Below are 12,921 nucleotides of genomic sequence, written 5' to 3'. Positions count from 1 at the left end.
GATCTTTACAATACCAGTAAGGACAGCATCAAATTAAAGTTCAATGGCAATAGTTTTAACTGTTAAAGCATCCCTATTACTTTTTAGTAAAGAAAAAAATCATTCTTTCTGGGGGTCCCAGCCTCCATAAAATAAAATAAAAACACCCCAGAATACTCCAAGTATTGTTTAAGAGCCAGTTTGATGTATGAAAAAAATCATGTGTATCACTCAAAATACTGCAGTAGTAGAACTATATAATCACACACTGAAGGTGCTTCTGAGTGCCTTTATGAGGTGTTCATGATACCACAACACAACACAGCACATCAATAACTATATACACTTCCATTCCACCCTTCTAAGACTAAGAGTAGCTCCAGATTCCCTAAATTTATAAATGCTCCAATTTGGTCAATCTATTTATTTTCTAAAAACTTGTAATCATAAAGTATACAGTGGTTACAAACCAAATATTACAGAGACAACGCAATAGCTTAAAGGATAGGAATTATCAAATCTTTTAAATCTAATTTCCCCAGTAAAACAAATCATGATCGAGTTACTGATCTCTGTCAGAAACAAACTTCTGAATATAGAAGCAATTTCAACAAATCTGACAAATTTTTGCAATTCCAAACAATACTGTGGTTTTGTTGTTGTTGTTTCTGATGGAAGCAGAGAAACTAAACAAAAGCATAAGGTAGAAGCATCTACAACCCAGTGACACCCCAAAGCAGCACCTGCACAGCTCCTCACAGCCAGGACCAGATCAAAAGGGCCTGAGGAGTTTTATTTGAATTCAGTGTTCCAACAAACAGCACAGGGACACACAGCAGCCATGGCACATTCAGACAATGCCTGTAACATACAGCTCCACCAGAACGGGGCAGAACAGCTGATCTTAGGTAACTTTTATTCTTTGTGCATCTCCATTTCCCAGAAAACACCACAAAACATTTTTTTTAATGTCACTCTCTTTACCAAGCATGTATTTTTCTTTCAATTCTATCACCCTCATCTTCCCTATGAAATACCTATTACCTCCTTCACTATAAAATGCTACAGCAGTCTGGAGCAGAACAGCAGGAGCTGACAGTGAAAAGAGGGATGAAATGTAAGAAATCTCCTCTTTCAAAAGCAGTGCCAAACTAAGTTTTCACTGTGCTCCTGTCAGTTACCCTGGGTTAAAAAGCTCCCTTGAAATAGCCATAGATTTTACTTAAACCAACAACCATGATTATTAAGAGTATGATCGCATTACACTTACCATCTTGAAGAGAGCATGCCACAGCAACTGCTCCCAAGGAGGACACTTCCACATGACACTGCTTTAAACGCAGCTATATCTTGGTTAACAATGGATAATTTACACAGAACACTGAAGCTGGTCCTACCCAGAACCGCTCAGATGAATTATCACCTAAAGTCTTAGATATCCACCTGAAATACAAAACACAACTACGCTGCTTAAATCAGATCAGGTCCAGAGCAGCACTGCAACTATCAGACAAAGCAAGTTTTAAGACATCAGCTGCAGTGAACCCACACTGTTCATAGAGCAGGCCACGGTTCAGAGTTCAGGCACTGAATAAACGCAGTATCACCTTACAACAGGCACATGGCCTGGATTAGGTAGAAGCAGGAAATCCACGATTCATGTTAGGTAATGCAGAAGGTGGGAGAACCCCAGTACCACAAGAGATCTGCTCAAATTCATCACGATGCCTGAGCTGTTCCATTTCCATGGAAGCCTAAGAAGGGGAGCAGAATCCTGGTGGTACAGCAAGGGTAGGACTGTGTGCAGAAGGGTTTGTCAGCTCGGCTTTAACATGAGCTGTCTCAGATGCAAGGTGCCTATAAAGAGATACGTGGTATTTTTGCACTGCACTTCTTAATGTTTCTGCAACCTAGGGATTTCCATTCATTAAGATACTGCATATCTGCTTCTCTAGAGAACAGCAAGTCACACATTCCTGAAGTAAAAATCTATTATTATTTTGGAGTCTTGTTTAAACTCAGTTTCACAAACTTAGTTTGATTCCAAGATAAGATGTTGTGATTCTGGGAAGCCAGCATCTTCATATTAAATCTGTTGTATCTCTTCTTTTAATAGGAAAAAAAATAAATAAATCCAACTCAGTTTGAGTAATACTCCCACACAATCAAAGCTGCTGGACATCACTTCAAGTGTACACCAGATGTACCACTCGTCCCGAGCATTTCATAATGGCCACTGTCAAGATTCCTAAGGAACTAATCTGGGATTGAACAATTATTATATAAAAATTAGTCTTTACTACCATATCACTAATTATCCAACAAGCTTCAAAGCTAGGGCTGACACTGCCAGTGCTGAAATGACTGCTCTGTTAAAGATGGCTTATCTTCAGTTTAAAATGAAGGACTTATTTTCACTCTTTCTTTTTAATAGCATAAACATAGAAAATAATATATCACAACTCGAATGACTCTCGTTTTGAATGACTTCTTGTATTCCAGCTCTGAAACTTCTTAAAATACTTATTTAAGGTGAAAGTCTAAAACTCTAACTTTATCAAACTGTTTCATAAGTAGAATTTGTAGTAGAATTTAATGAACAAGGTTTCAAAAGCTAAAGAGGTTTACTACTAGTTTTAATTAAAGTATCAAGGAATGCAAAAAATTAAAGGAAAACTCAGGAAAACATTCTGTTTCCAAGAGGGAATCTTGCAAAGCAGTTCAGCTGTACAACTTGGCTGAACCAGTTACAGAAAACAACAATAGCTTTTCCTCCCACAAGAACGGAGCAAGGCCATAATGGCCTGTGATTGCATTCACCCAAGGCACTAGGAAGTAACGGATTACCGGCAAATTATAACAAAATCATTAACGACTGTTCTCAAGCTTTTAGGGACAAAATCTGAGAGAAACAAGTATTCACTTCTTATAAAGTATATTTGAGCCTGCTTAAATGAGGAGATAAGAAAGACTAATTTGTAGTGGGTCAATAAATGGAGCAGCAGGCAGTTCTGCTGAGTATCTGAACTTCAAGGCATTACTTGTTTCTTCAAAACAGACATGAGCAACTCTCCAAATGGGAGAATAAAATACAGAGAAGGGGCATGAAAGAAAGTTACTTTCTCAACTTTGGAGAACATAAATTCAAGTTTAGCATTTGTTTCACAAGATAATCAATATTTAATAATTCAGTGAAAGACATGCTGTACTCAGTAATTTATTCACTGCTGCATAAAAACACTTCATTTTTCCCCCCCTCCCTGATATAGAACAGTAGAAATAAAAGACTGCTAAACGCAACGTCTGCTGTTGACACAAGCATCTCCAATACTGCACTAAGCCTCATTACAAGCACAGTCCTTTCCTGGCAATCACACTGACTATCCATAAATCACACCTGCTATCCATAAATATTTTGCATGTCAAGTAGCAGAACTGCACACACATTAAAATCCACACCTATGGCTAAACACAAATTCGAAGCCAGCTCACTCTGAAAAGCATCAAACTGACATTGTTTTTAAGTGAGCTTTCAGTTAACGATAAAGACTGACCTCAAAAATTGATCCAACTTAATCAAACTATAACTGTATTAAATACTAAATCAACAGATCACTGAGACTTACAATGTGTGGTGTAAACCTAATTTCATTAGATGTTATTCAAGTAAAAAAGGCAGCTCAAAGGAAAACAACATTGTTTTATACACTAATAAATACTGTATTCCTACCCATGAACAACTGGTCAATGCAGCAGAAAAAATGCAGGCCATCCTTAAGCCAAGAAAGTAAACCTACTGTACTGAGTTTCTGAGCTTACATTCCCCAGTGCTATTCTACAACAGTTTCAAGAAACAAAAAAAAACCCAAAAACCAAACAAAAAAAAACACCCCAAAAAAACCAAACCCCAAATCCCCTGTTTGGGTTTGTGTTAACTGATGACAACTAGCCTAGAGTACAGTTCCATCACACACACCTCCTGACTGAAACACCAGGTGAATAAACCAACTGACTAAATGTACTGGGTATCCCCTTCACAGACAAACAATTTCACCAAATCCCCTGTAGATTGTTATATTCCGGTCCATACGTTGCTTTTAAGGACTTGTTCTTCCCCACAAACATGCCACTGTTAATTTCTAGCAGTGTTCACAGCTTCTCTGAGCAGAAAAGAGGACGGACATGAAAGAACGGTCACTTTTGTTGATAACCGGAACATTTAGAATTAAAACTGATTACTAGATTTGCAAAAAGCAGGGACTGTCAGCAGAAGGGATCTCTGGAAAAGTTTAGTTTTTCAGCCCAGTTCCCCAGACTCTCAACTTTAAAATAAAATAAAAAATCATTATTATTACAGTAGTGGTAAAAATAACTTCAATTCAGAACAACTTAATAGTTCTCAAAACATGAAAACATTTCCCTATGCTCAGTTCCACTTCCTAAGCTGCAAAAAGATTTTCTCGAGAAGGCAATGTGTTAACCATGTGAGTGTACCCCTGAATGGAAAGAATGGGTTCAAGAAGTCATATAATGATCTGTGTGCTTTATGCTGCTTTTACTGTCATGGTATCTTAGTATCTGTGCTTCCTAATCCATCTAAGGGAATTTGATACATTTTCACAAGAGCTTAATTTCAATTTCAGGAAACAGTCACATGTTCTGAGAACTGGTTCTAAAAAACTGAGCAAGCAGAAGTGATGTGCTTCCATCATTGGACAAAAACACTTTTCCATGGCTTGCAGAAGCCTCCTGTGCTTCAGTTATTCTTCACAAACCTGCCAAAAAGCACCTACAAGAAAGAAATCATCTCTGCCCACCCATTAACACAGCAGGTATGGAAGCAGCACATTCTGAGCTTGTAAACAATCTACACAGTGTTTAACAGTGGTGTCTGTGTCCAACTTTTCAGCTAACATATCTAAGATCACAACACCTTGCACTACTGCATTTTGCATAGCAAACATTTCACTCACTGTATGTAACTACACAGATTAAAAACCTTCAAATGCAAGGCAATGAATGAAACTGAGCAATGAATTGAGGTTGCTTCAATTGAGTACAGTAAAAGAGAAAAGCAACAACAAAAACTTCGCCACTCACTTCCTAGATGGAAATCAATCTACTGTGTAACTGCAGATCTAGAAATTGTACCTCAATCAATGGTCTTGTCCTTGCAAAGTCACTTACACACCTTCAAAAATTAGCTAAAATAAGGTGAACACTCAAAGACACTTCTTCCACAAGGACTTCTGACAAGTTTTATCATCAAACAGTTGCTCCAGCACCAGATCTCCTGGAGGACTTCTACAGGCATGCACACAAGTCCACACAGATAAACAGCTTAAGTCTTTCCTCTGATATTACCCAAAATCAGTAGCAATGCATTTCCTTTCTTCTTCAAGAAGTTGACCTCTCAAACATTCCAGATCTGGCAAATTCCAGAAGTACAACCTTCTAAAACTACAAATAAGGTGGATATTTCAGTGAAGCATTAAGAAAATCAGAGATCCTGACAGTTGTACACTCACGTTGAGTATTCAGATTGCAAATCAATTTCCACGCAAGAAACAAAGTGAAAAGAACAGCCACTGGTGTCACTAGTCCAGGCAGCATTCAATAACCAGTGGAACCACTTGCTTCTAAAGACTACAACATTATTTTTCAGGTTGTCCCAGCATCCTCATGACTATAACAACATGTCTTAACCTGCAAAAATCCTTATTTTCTACTTATGCTGGTAAAACTAAAACAAATTAAATAACAAATAAAGCAAACTTTTTTGCCTTAATGGCCTTTAGTTGCTTTGTTTTTTAAACACAAGTACATTGCTCAGACAGAGAATCTCTGTCTCCCCCACTAACAAGCCGTACAGTGGGAGACTTAATGGGACCAAAACACAAACACAGCACTACCATCAACCACAGGCACGTTTTGGACTGATCTCTAATCTCTTCTGAATCAGTATCCAAGAGGACACAAGAAAGAAAAAGAATATGTAGTTGTTATGGAGCCCTGTTAAAAGATATATATATGCATAATAATATGAAGGCACAAAACTAGGGAGACAGCAATGTGAATAATAAAGTGAAGGACAAAGAGCAGAAGGTGCACACAAACAGGTAGAATGTAAACCAAGAAATGGGAGAAATTATGAGCACAGAAATTTAACTTTGAAGCACAGCTAATAGAAGAGCTGAAAGAAAGAGGAGGCACAGGATGGCGTGTGAACGTCATCAAGCATTTAAATGAAGCTGAACAGGCAAAGTAAAAAGTACAAGAACTAACAGGAGCTGAGTAAAAACAGCTCTTCCAACTTATAAAAAGCCAAATGTAGACTGAATTTGGGATTTCTGCATCTTGAAAACTGTCCTTGCAGAAGAAAAGCTGTACAGCATCAAAAGAAGATATGAAGAAAAAAAATGAACATAAAAAAGTTTTCCTGCAAAAGGAATAAGAAGGTCTGCAATATTCCAATACTGAAGAAAGGTCAAATGCAACAAAATACATTTTTCATTATTTTTCATTCTTGAATTTCATTGAAGTTACACACATAACTAAGCAGAAATAAGTACAAAATCTCTGTGTCACCTTCTAGGAAAGTAGAGAGCATTCACAGCCTAACAACTGAGAATCTCAACTGTAACCAAAACTTCCTTAATATCTCATGTGGCAGAAAATGTCAGAAGTCAGTTTCTATAGCTTACCTGAGCTTTAAGCATACTGTAAATCAATGTGTTACCAACACGAGGCTTCACTATTCACAAAGAGATAAAACTCAGCAAACACATTTCAACAGTCCGTAACCCACAGCAAAACTCAGCAGAATGGGATTTATGTCATTAATAATCAACATCAGTGATCAAGCTGCTTGAGCAATGAGAGAGAACCCATCTTCTGGAGCCGCGACAGGAAAAGTTTCTGGACAAAATCATTTTTAATCACATCAGATAACACAAACCAAAGTCACCACACAAAGCAAAAGCTGAAATATCTTTCTAAAAACAGAAGCCTTTCAGCTATGAAAAATCAGGCTATCTTTCAATTGCGTTGCAATTGCCAACAAACAAGTTAAAAGTATCTTAGCATCACCTTCCTTTTGCTTTAGAAAGTTCAGTTTTAAAGCACCAAGTTCCTCCTCCCATTTTCTTTTCCTGTTTATTGATTCATTTGAAACGACACTTTAATACAGCCCACAATAACTACAATTTGGGAAATACCATTGCAAAGCAAGAATTATTTCAATCTTCCTTTAATTCTGGCTGCTCATTCCCTTAAAACGTGTCAAAGACAAAAGCAAGCATGAAATCCACTGAATTCAAATTTTACTAAACAAAACAAAAACACTTATTTAATGGGACAAAGCAAAGATCTAGGTCAGCGAAATAAACTTACACTCCACAGGGTCTCTACCTGTATCCCTTCATCCAGGGAACCACAGGTCTGCCAGCCTGACATCAGTACCAGGGAAAGTTGCAGAGCAAATCATCCTGGGTGAGATCACACAGCACACACATGGTGTTCAGTGAATCAGGCCCAGCCAGCACTGGTTCATGAAGGGCAAGTCATGCTTGACCAACCTCATTTCCTTCTATGACTGGGTGACCAAGACTGATAGATGAGGGAATAGCAGTTGATGTAGTCTACCTAGACTTCAACAAAGCCTTTGACACAGTCTCTCACAGTATTCTCCCAGGGAAACTGGCTGCCCATGGCCTGGACAGGTATACCCTCCTTTGGGTAAGGAACTGACTACAGAACTGGCTGTGGCCAACGGGTACTGGTTAATGGAGTTAAGTCCAGCTGGTCACCCATTACAAGAGGTGTCCCCCAGGGGTCAGTACTGGGGCCCATCTTGTTTAATATCTTCATTGATGACCTGGATGAGGGGATTGATGTACCCTCAGTAAGTTTGCAGATGACAATTGGGAGGTGGTGTCAATCTGCCTGAGGGTAGGAAGGCTCTTCAGAGGAATCTAGATAAGGTGGATCGCTGGGCTGAGGTGAATGGGATGAGGTTCAACAAGGCCAAGTGCTGGGTCCTGCACTTAGGCCACAATAACCCCACACGGCGCTGTAGGCTTGGGGCTGAATGGCTGGATGACTGGGACAAGGAAAGGGGGTGTTGGTTGATGCTCAGCTAAACATGAGCTGACAGTGTGCCCAGGTGGCCAAAAAGGCCAACAGCGCCCTGGCTTGTATCAGAAATAGTGTGGCCAGCAGGAGCAGGGACGTAATCACCCCTCTGTACTCAGCTCTGGTGAGGCCGCATCTTGAGTACTGTGTTCAGTTCTGGGCCCCTCACTACAAGAAAGACACTGAGTCCCTGGAACACGTCCAGAGAAGGCCAACAAAACCAGTGAGGGGTCTGGAGCATAAGTCTTAAGAGGAGCAGCTCAGGGAGCTGGGATTGTTTAGTCTGGAGAAGAGGAGGCTCAGGGGAGAACTCATTGCACTTCACAACTTCCTGAGGGGAGGTTGTGATGAGGAGGGGTTTGGCCTCTTCTCCCAGGCAACAAACAGGACCCAAGGAAATGGCCACAAGTTGTACCAGAGGAGGTTTAGATTAGACATGAGAAAAAGTTTTTCTCTCAGAGTGGTCAGGCACTGGAATGGCTGCCCAGGGAGGTGGTGGAGTCGCCGTCCCTGGCAGTGTTCAAGAGGTGTCTGGATGAGGAGCTACCAGGTGTGGTTTAGTGGCTTGTGGTAGCAGTGGTAGCAGAAGGACAGTTGGACTAGATGATCTTGTGGGTCCTTTCCAACCCTGTGATTCCATGAATCTCTATGCAAAAGATGTGAACAAGAAAATACCATGAATATGACAGAAGTGAAAATTAAGAAAAGAGCTAGCAAGAAAAGCACCATACAGCAGACACGACTACAGTCTCACACAAGAGGAATAGCCAAATGAAATTCTAGATCTACACAAAAACCTACAGGTAGTCAAACAATCAATTCCACTGTTTAAAGACAACCACTGTTAACAGCAGCTCTTACAGATGGAGTGATACTAATTATGCAATGCAGTAGTATTTTTATTATAAAATATACTCAATAATCCAAATAATATCTGAATATTTACCATACTAAATATTAATCCTCCCCAGAACTGAACAATGTATTGTCATACTTTCATGTCTTTTCTACCTTAAGGTAAACAACTTTGTTCAACCTTTGTCATATAATTCTGGCACATGGAAAGTAGAAGTCAAGCATCTTCAGCTCCCAAATTAAGGGCTCTCCTGAAGCTACAAGAATAGCAACAAAACTCCCCATGTCTCCAAAGTTTTATGGACCTGATCATACTGGAGTAAGTTCTGCAAGACAGCAGACAGTGATAACAGACAGAAAATTATTAGTCTACATCCATCTCTTGTGCCTGAACAAACCTTGTTGTTATGATTTCCAAAGTGGTTTTTTTTTGTTTGTTTGTTTTTTAAGAGAAACATAGCCTGAAAGCCTCTGTAAAATAATCATATGTAGACATCTCAACTAATTATTGTGAACTGATTTTATAGGTCCTCAGAGCTGCTAGACAAAAAAACCACAATTGTGCATAAGAGTCAAACAGTGAAGAAAGCAAAGCGGAATGTTGGGAAGCAGACAAACCCAATTTCCAGAAATGTGAACAATGCAGAGCTACCACCACTACCTAAAATCACGATTGCTGCTGTATATTGAAACCTATTTTTCCAAGTTCGGTGGTTGGCTTCATTTTTTTTTTTTAACTTTTATAAAAACTATGGCAAAGAAAAATAAACAGCACAACAGAACAAGTGTAAACCAAAACCATCTGCAGAGTTCCACATCAACGTACATGAACACCAATTGCACTCCTAGAAGGAAGCTTTTCATGCATCCAACCTGGCCAGGCTCCCTGGGACAGATCACAGCCAGGACTGTGCAACTGACTCAAGACCAGCAGGAGAACCAGCTTCCACTTTGGGCTACAAGAAGCCCAGGCACACAGCAGCAACCTTTGTCACTCATGGAGCATTATGCACTATGCATTCTTAAGGCAGGACACAGCGTCAGCAGCCCATGATTGTGTGGTCCTGCAGACAACTGAAAAGCATTACTGCAGTCTCAAGTGTGATACAGTCACCTGCAAAACTGAGGTGTTAAGAGACTGGAAACAAAAAATACTTGAATACAGTACTTAAAAAAAGTTAAATTGGGGGTAAGACTATCTGAATATCTGCTCAATAACTAGCAAAAATTACTATCTCGATTAGGGCCCCTCAACAGCACAGCTAAGTATTACTGATGAACAAATGAAAGTCAATATAATCCCTCCTAGACTGACGAGAACTGGCATCCAAAGAAACCAAAGACTGTTGATATCAGAGTTCACATTAGGATATAGAATGTGTTAACATGAAAGCACATAACGTCCTCTACATTTTTCCTAGAGAAAGCAAGCGTAAGCCCCTGCAAATACACCACAAGAATCCGCTCTTACATCTTTTCTAAGCACACGTATCTTAAAGAGTAAAGGTTGGGTTTTCCTGTTTAAATGTAAGGCTACATAAAAAGATGATGCTGAGATTAATTCAGAACTTGGACTAACATTTAAATAGACTTTACTTCTATTAAAACTTTGCCAGGAAAAATGCAAGTGATGTTAATATCCCTAGAACACTCAGCAAGAAGTTGAACTGTTTTCTCAAAATGCACAACAAACTGTGCCGCTAAGCAAGAACCACTTCAAAGCCTGGGCACTTTCATGGAGGATTCTGTCTTTTACTGAGTTCCTGGATCAGATACAACTTGAAACTTTTACTACTTCTTAAGAGATTTCCTCAAGGTCAGCGAGCTTCCAGTGTTTCACATTTCAATCAAACGCTGACAATAAAGATGCTGCAAAGAAAAGCAACACTTGCTCACTGTGCATAAATTTAGCAATGAAACTCCTTTCAGTATATATACATATATACACCCATGCCCTCAGACAAAATACAAAAAAAAAGCATTTTTTATATTAATCTTCCAACTCCACAATTCATCTTCCACTTAAAAATAGCAAAGAAGCAGCCTCAGCAACTACCTGTTACAGGCCTAAGGCCTCAGAAACTTGTACTGAGCTCTGAAAGACAGAAGCCTAGGCCCGCACCAAGGCCACTGCCAGACAAAACCAGCTTTAAGGTTTGAAATTAGTGTTTCTACAGCTTAGAGAGACTAATACCCTTATAATAAAAATATGCCCAGTTGTCTGGTAGTTGTTTGGTAAACACTTGGATAAATGAAGATAAAGGGCAGTACACATTCTCCATAAAAATGTTTAGTTTACCAATAAATCTCTAAACCAAAGGAGATGCCTCCTGGTCCTCCTGCCAAGCACTGTTCAGTGGAGAGGCAATCCCCAGTGCTCAGCAGGCAGAAAAACAAACTGCTCGCAGCCTCTGGCTCACACATTTTGGGCATCACCACAATCTTTACTACTGCTTTTCATTTCTGCTGCAGCATTTTATAAACCAAGGCTTGACGTTATTCTTGTGTATTACAGTCAAATATTACACACCAAATGCAAATGAACGCAACTTAAAGTTATAAAAGAAATGAAGAAGCATCAAAGCGTTTCCCTTATTACGTCTCATACAGTACGGATGTATTTGGCGTGCACAAGGCACTGTCAGTTATCTTAGCATCCAAACACGTATCAAGAACACGTACGTAAACCACAATTCCAGCAAGTTTGCTACACAACAAAAGTGATGCATAACAGGCTCCCCAAATTTAACTAGAGAAGCCAAATTTCCTTTTCAAAAGTTGCAGGTTTAGATCATAGATTATAAGGAGCCATAATTTACCCATACTTGTTAAAACCCCACTAGATTCCCACCCAGAGCAATCTAATATCCCGCTTTACTTATAAGGAAGCGCCTACATGCTTATATCCCAAATACCTTGAAATGGTTCTAAAAATAAACTCATCATAGAAATTCAACAACTTTTTGAACTATCAAGTTTAATGTCAGTTCTTTTTCCCCCCATTTGATCATACCAATCAAGTTGAAACAATGATTGTGTATCAGCCCATCAAGTTCCCTCTTCCAATAAAAATATCAGTGTACCACTAGTAACACAGTCCCTGTTTTGTACCTAGTGCTTAAACAAGCACTCAGCCTGCAATACCAACCTATTTCCTACCTCTGCAGTTAATAAAACCAAGGTACATAGGCTAAACTAAGCCAACATCCCAACAACTGCTCCAAACAAGATATCATAATTATATGCTTGGCAAAGAACTTGAAAAATTCTCTGACATGGCCCCTTGAAGCTGCTATATTCCTACCAGCAGCTTGTCTTCAAAGTTACTTTTACACACCCCATTTTCCTTTTATTTTTTGGTGACCAAAAGGAACGTCGTTTTTCAAGAAAGTGGCCAACATTCATCCATCGCAGTAGCTACTGTTATCAGCAAAGAACAAATAGCACAGGTAATTAGGCCTCTTCAGAGTTAGGGGGAAAAAAAAATAAATAAATAAAAAGGAAAAAAGAATAAAACGAAGCTGTACCCCGGCACTGTTTTAGGAAGCGTTCAGCGTTTCGGTTTATTGCAGGCCGATCCGCTCCTAAATGGATTGTGGCGTACATGCAGGATAACGTTTACACGGCAGGTTTCCAGCTCCCCCCGGCTCGGCCTCCAGCGGCCCGGCAGCTCGCGGCACGGCGCGGACCAGCTAGGCCCCACCGCGCCAGGCAGGATGCGCGGCCGGCATCGGCGGCTCGTCACGTCCCGCCCGGCCCCGCACGCCCGACGGCCGCTCGGAAGGCCCCGGGGCCCGAGCCCTCCCCAGGCCTCCGGGGGAGGAGGGAAAGGAGCCGCGGAGCGGGGCGGGCTCCGCCGTTATGGCCGCCCCGGCGGGAGGTAACCCCGCGCCCAGGAGGCCCGAGCCGGGCGGAGGCAGAAGGCGACGCGAGGTTACGGCCCGGCCCGCGGGG

At 40.4% G+C, this 12,921-nt stretch overlaps 1 protein-coding gene across 12 annotated transcripts in view; it reads right to left on the bottom strand.

The window, feature by feature from the left end:
- The window catches only part of USP34 (ubiquitin specific peptidase 34), a 129,588-nt gene that overhangs the window by 116,271 nt on the left and 396 nt on the right, over positions 1 to 12,921 (bottom strand). For 10 of the 12 annotated variants that reach the window (XR_014943785.1, XM_085540989.1, XM_085540994.1 and 7 more), the window contains exon 1: positions 12,495 to 12,899. The exons of the other annotated variants lie outside the window; for them this stretch is intronic. Coding sequence is in view for 9 of the 10 variants with exons in the window: in XM_085540989.1 (XP_085397115.1) it covers positions 12,495 to 12,573 (79 nt within the window). In the remaining variant the exon portion in view is untranslated. Of the gene's footprint in view, positions 1 to 12,494; positions 12,900 to 12,921 lie in introns of those variants that run through there. 12 annotated transcript variants of the gene reach the window in all.

The sequence above is a fragment of the Coturnix japonica genome, chromosome 3 (assembly GCF_054131305.1).
Source record: "Coturnix japonica strain WE chromosome 3, WE-NBRP24, whole genome shotgun sequence".
NCBI lineage: Eukaryota > Metazoa > Chordata > Aves > Galliformes > Phasianidae > Coturnix > Coturnix japonica.
This window is presented reverse-complemented; position numbering and strand designations above follow the sequence as displayed.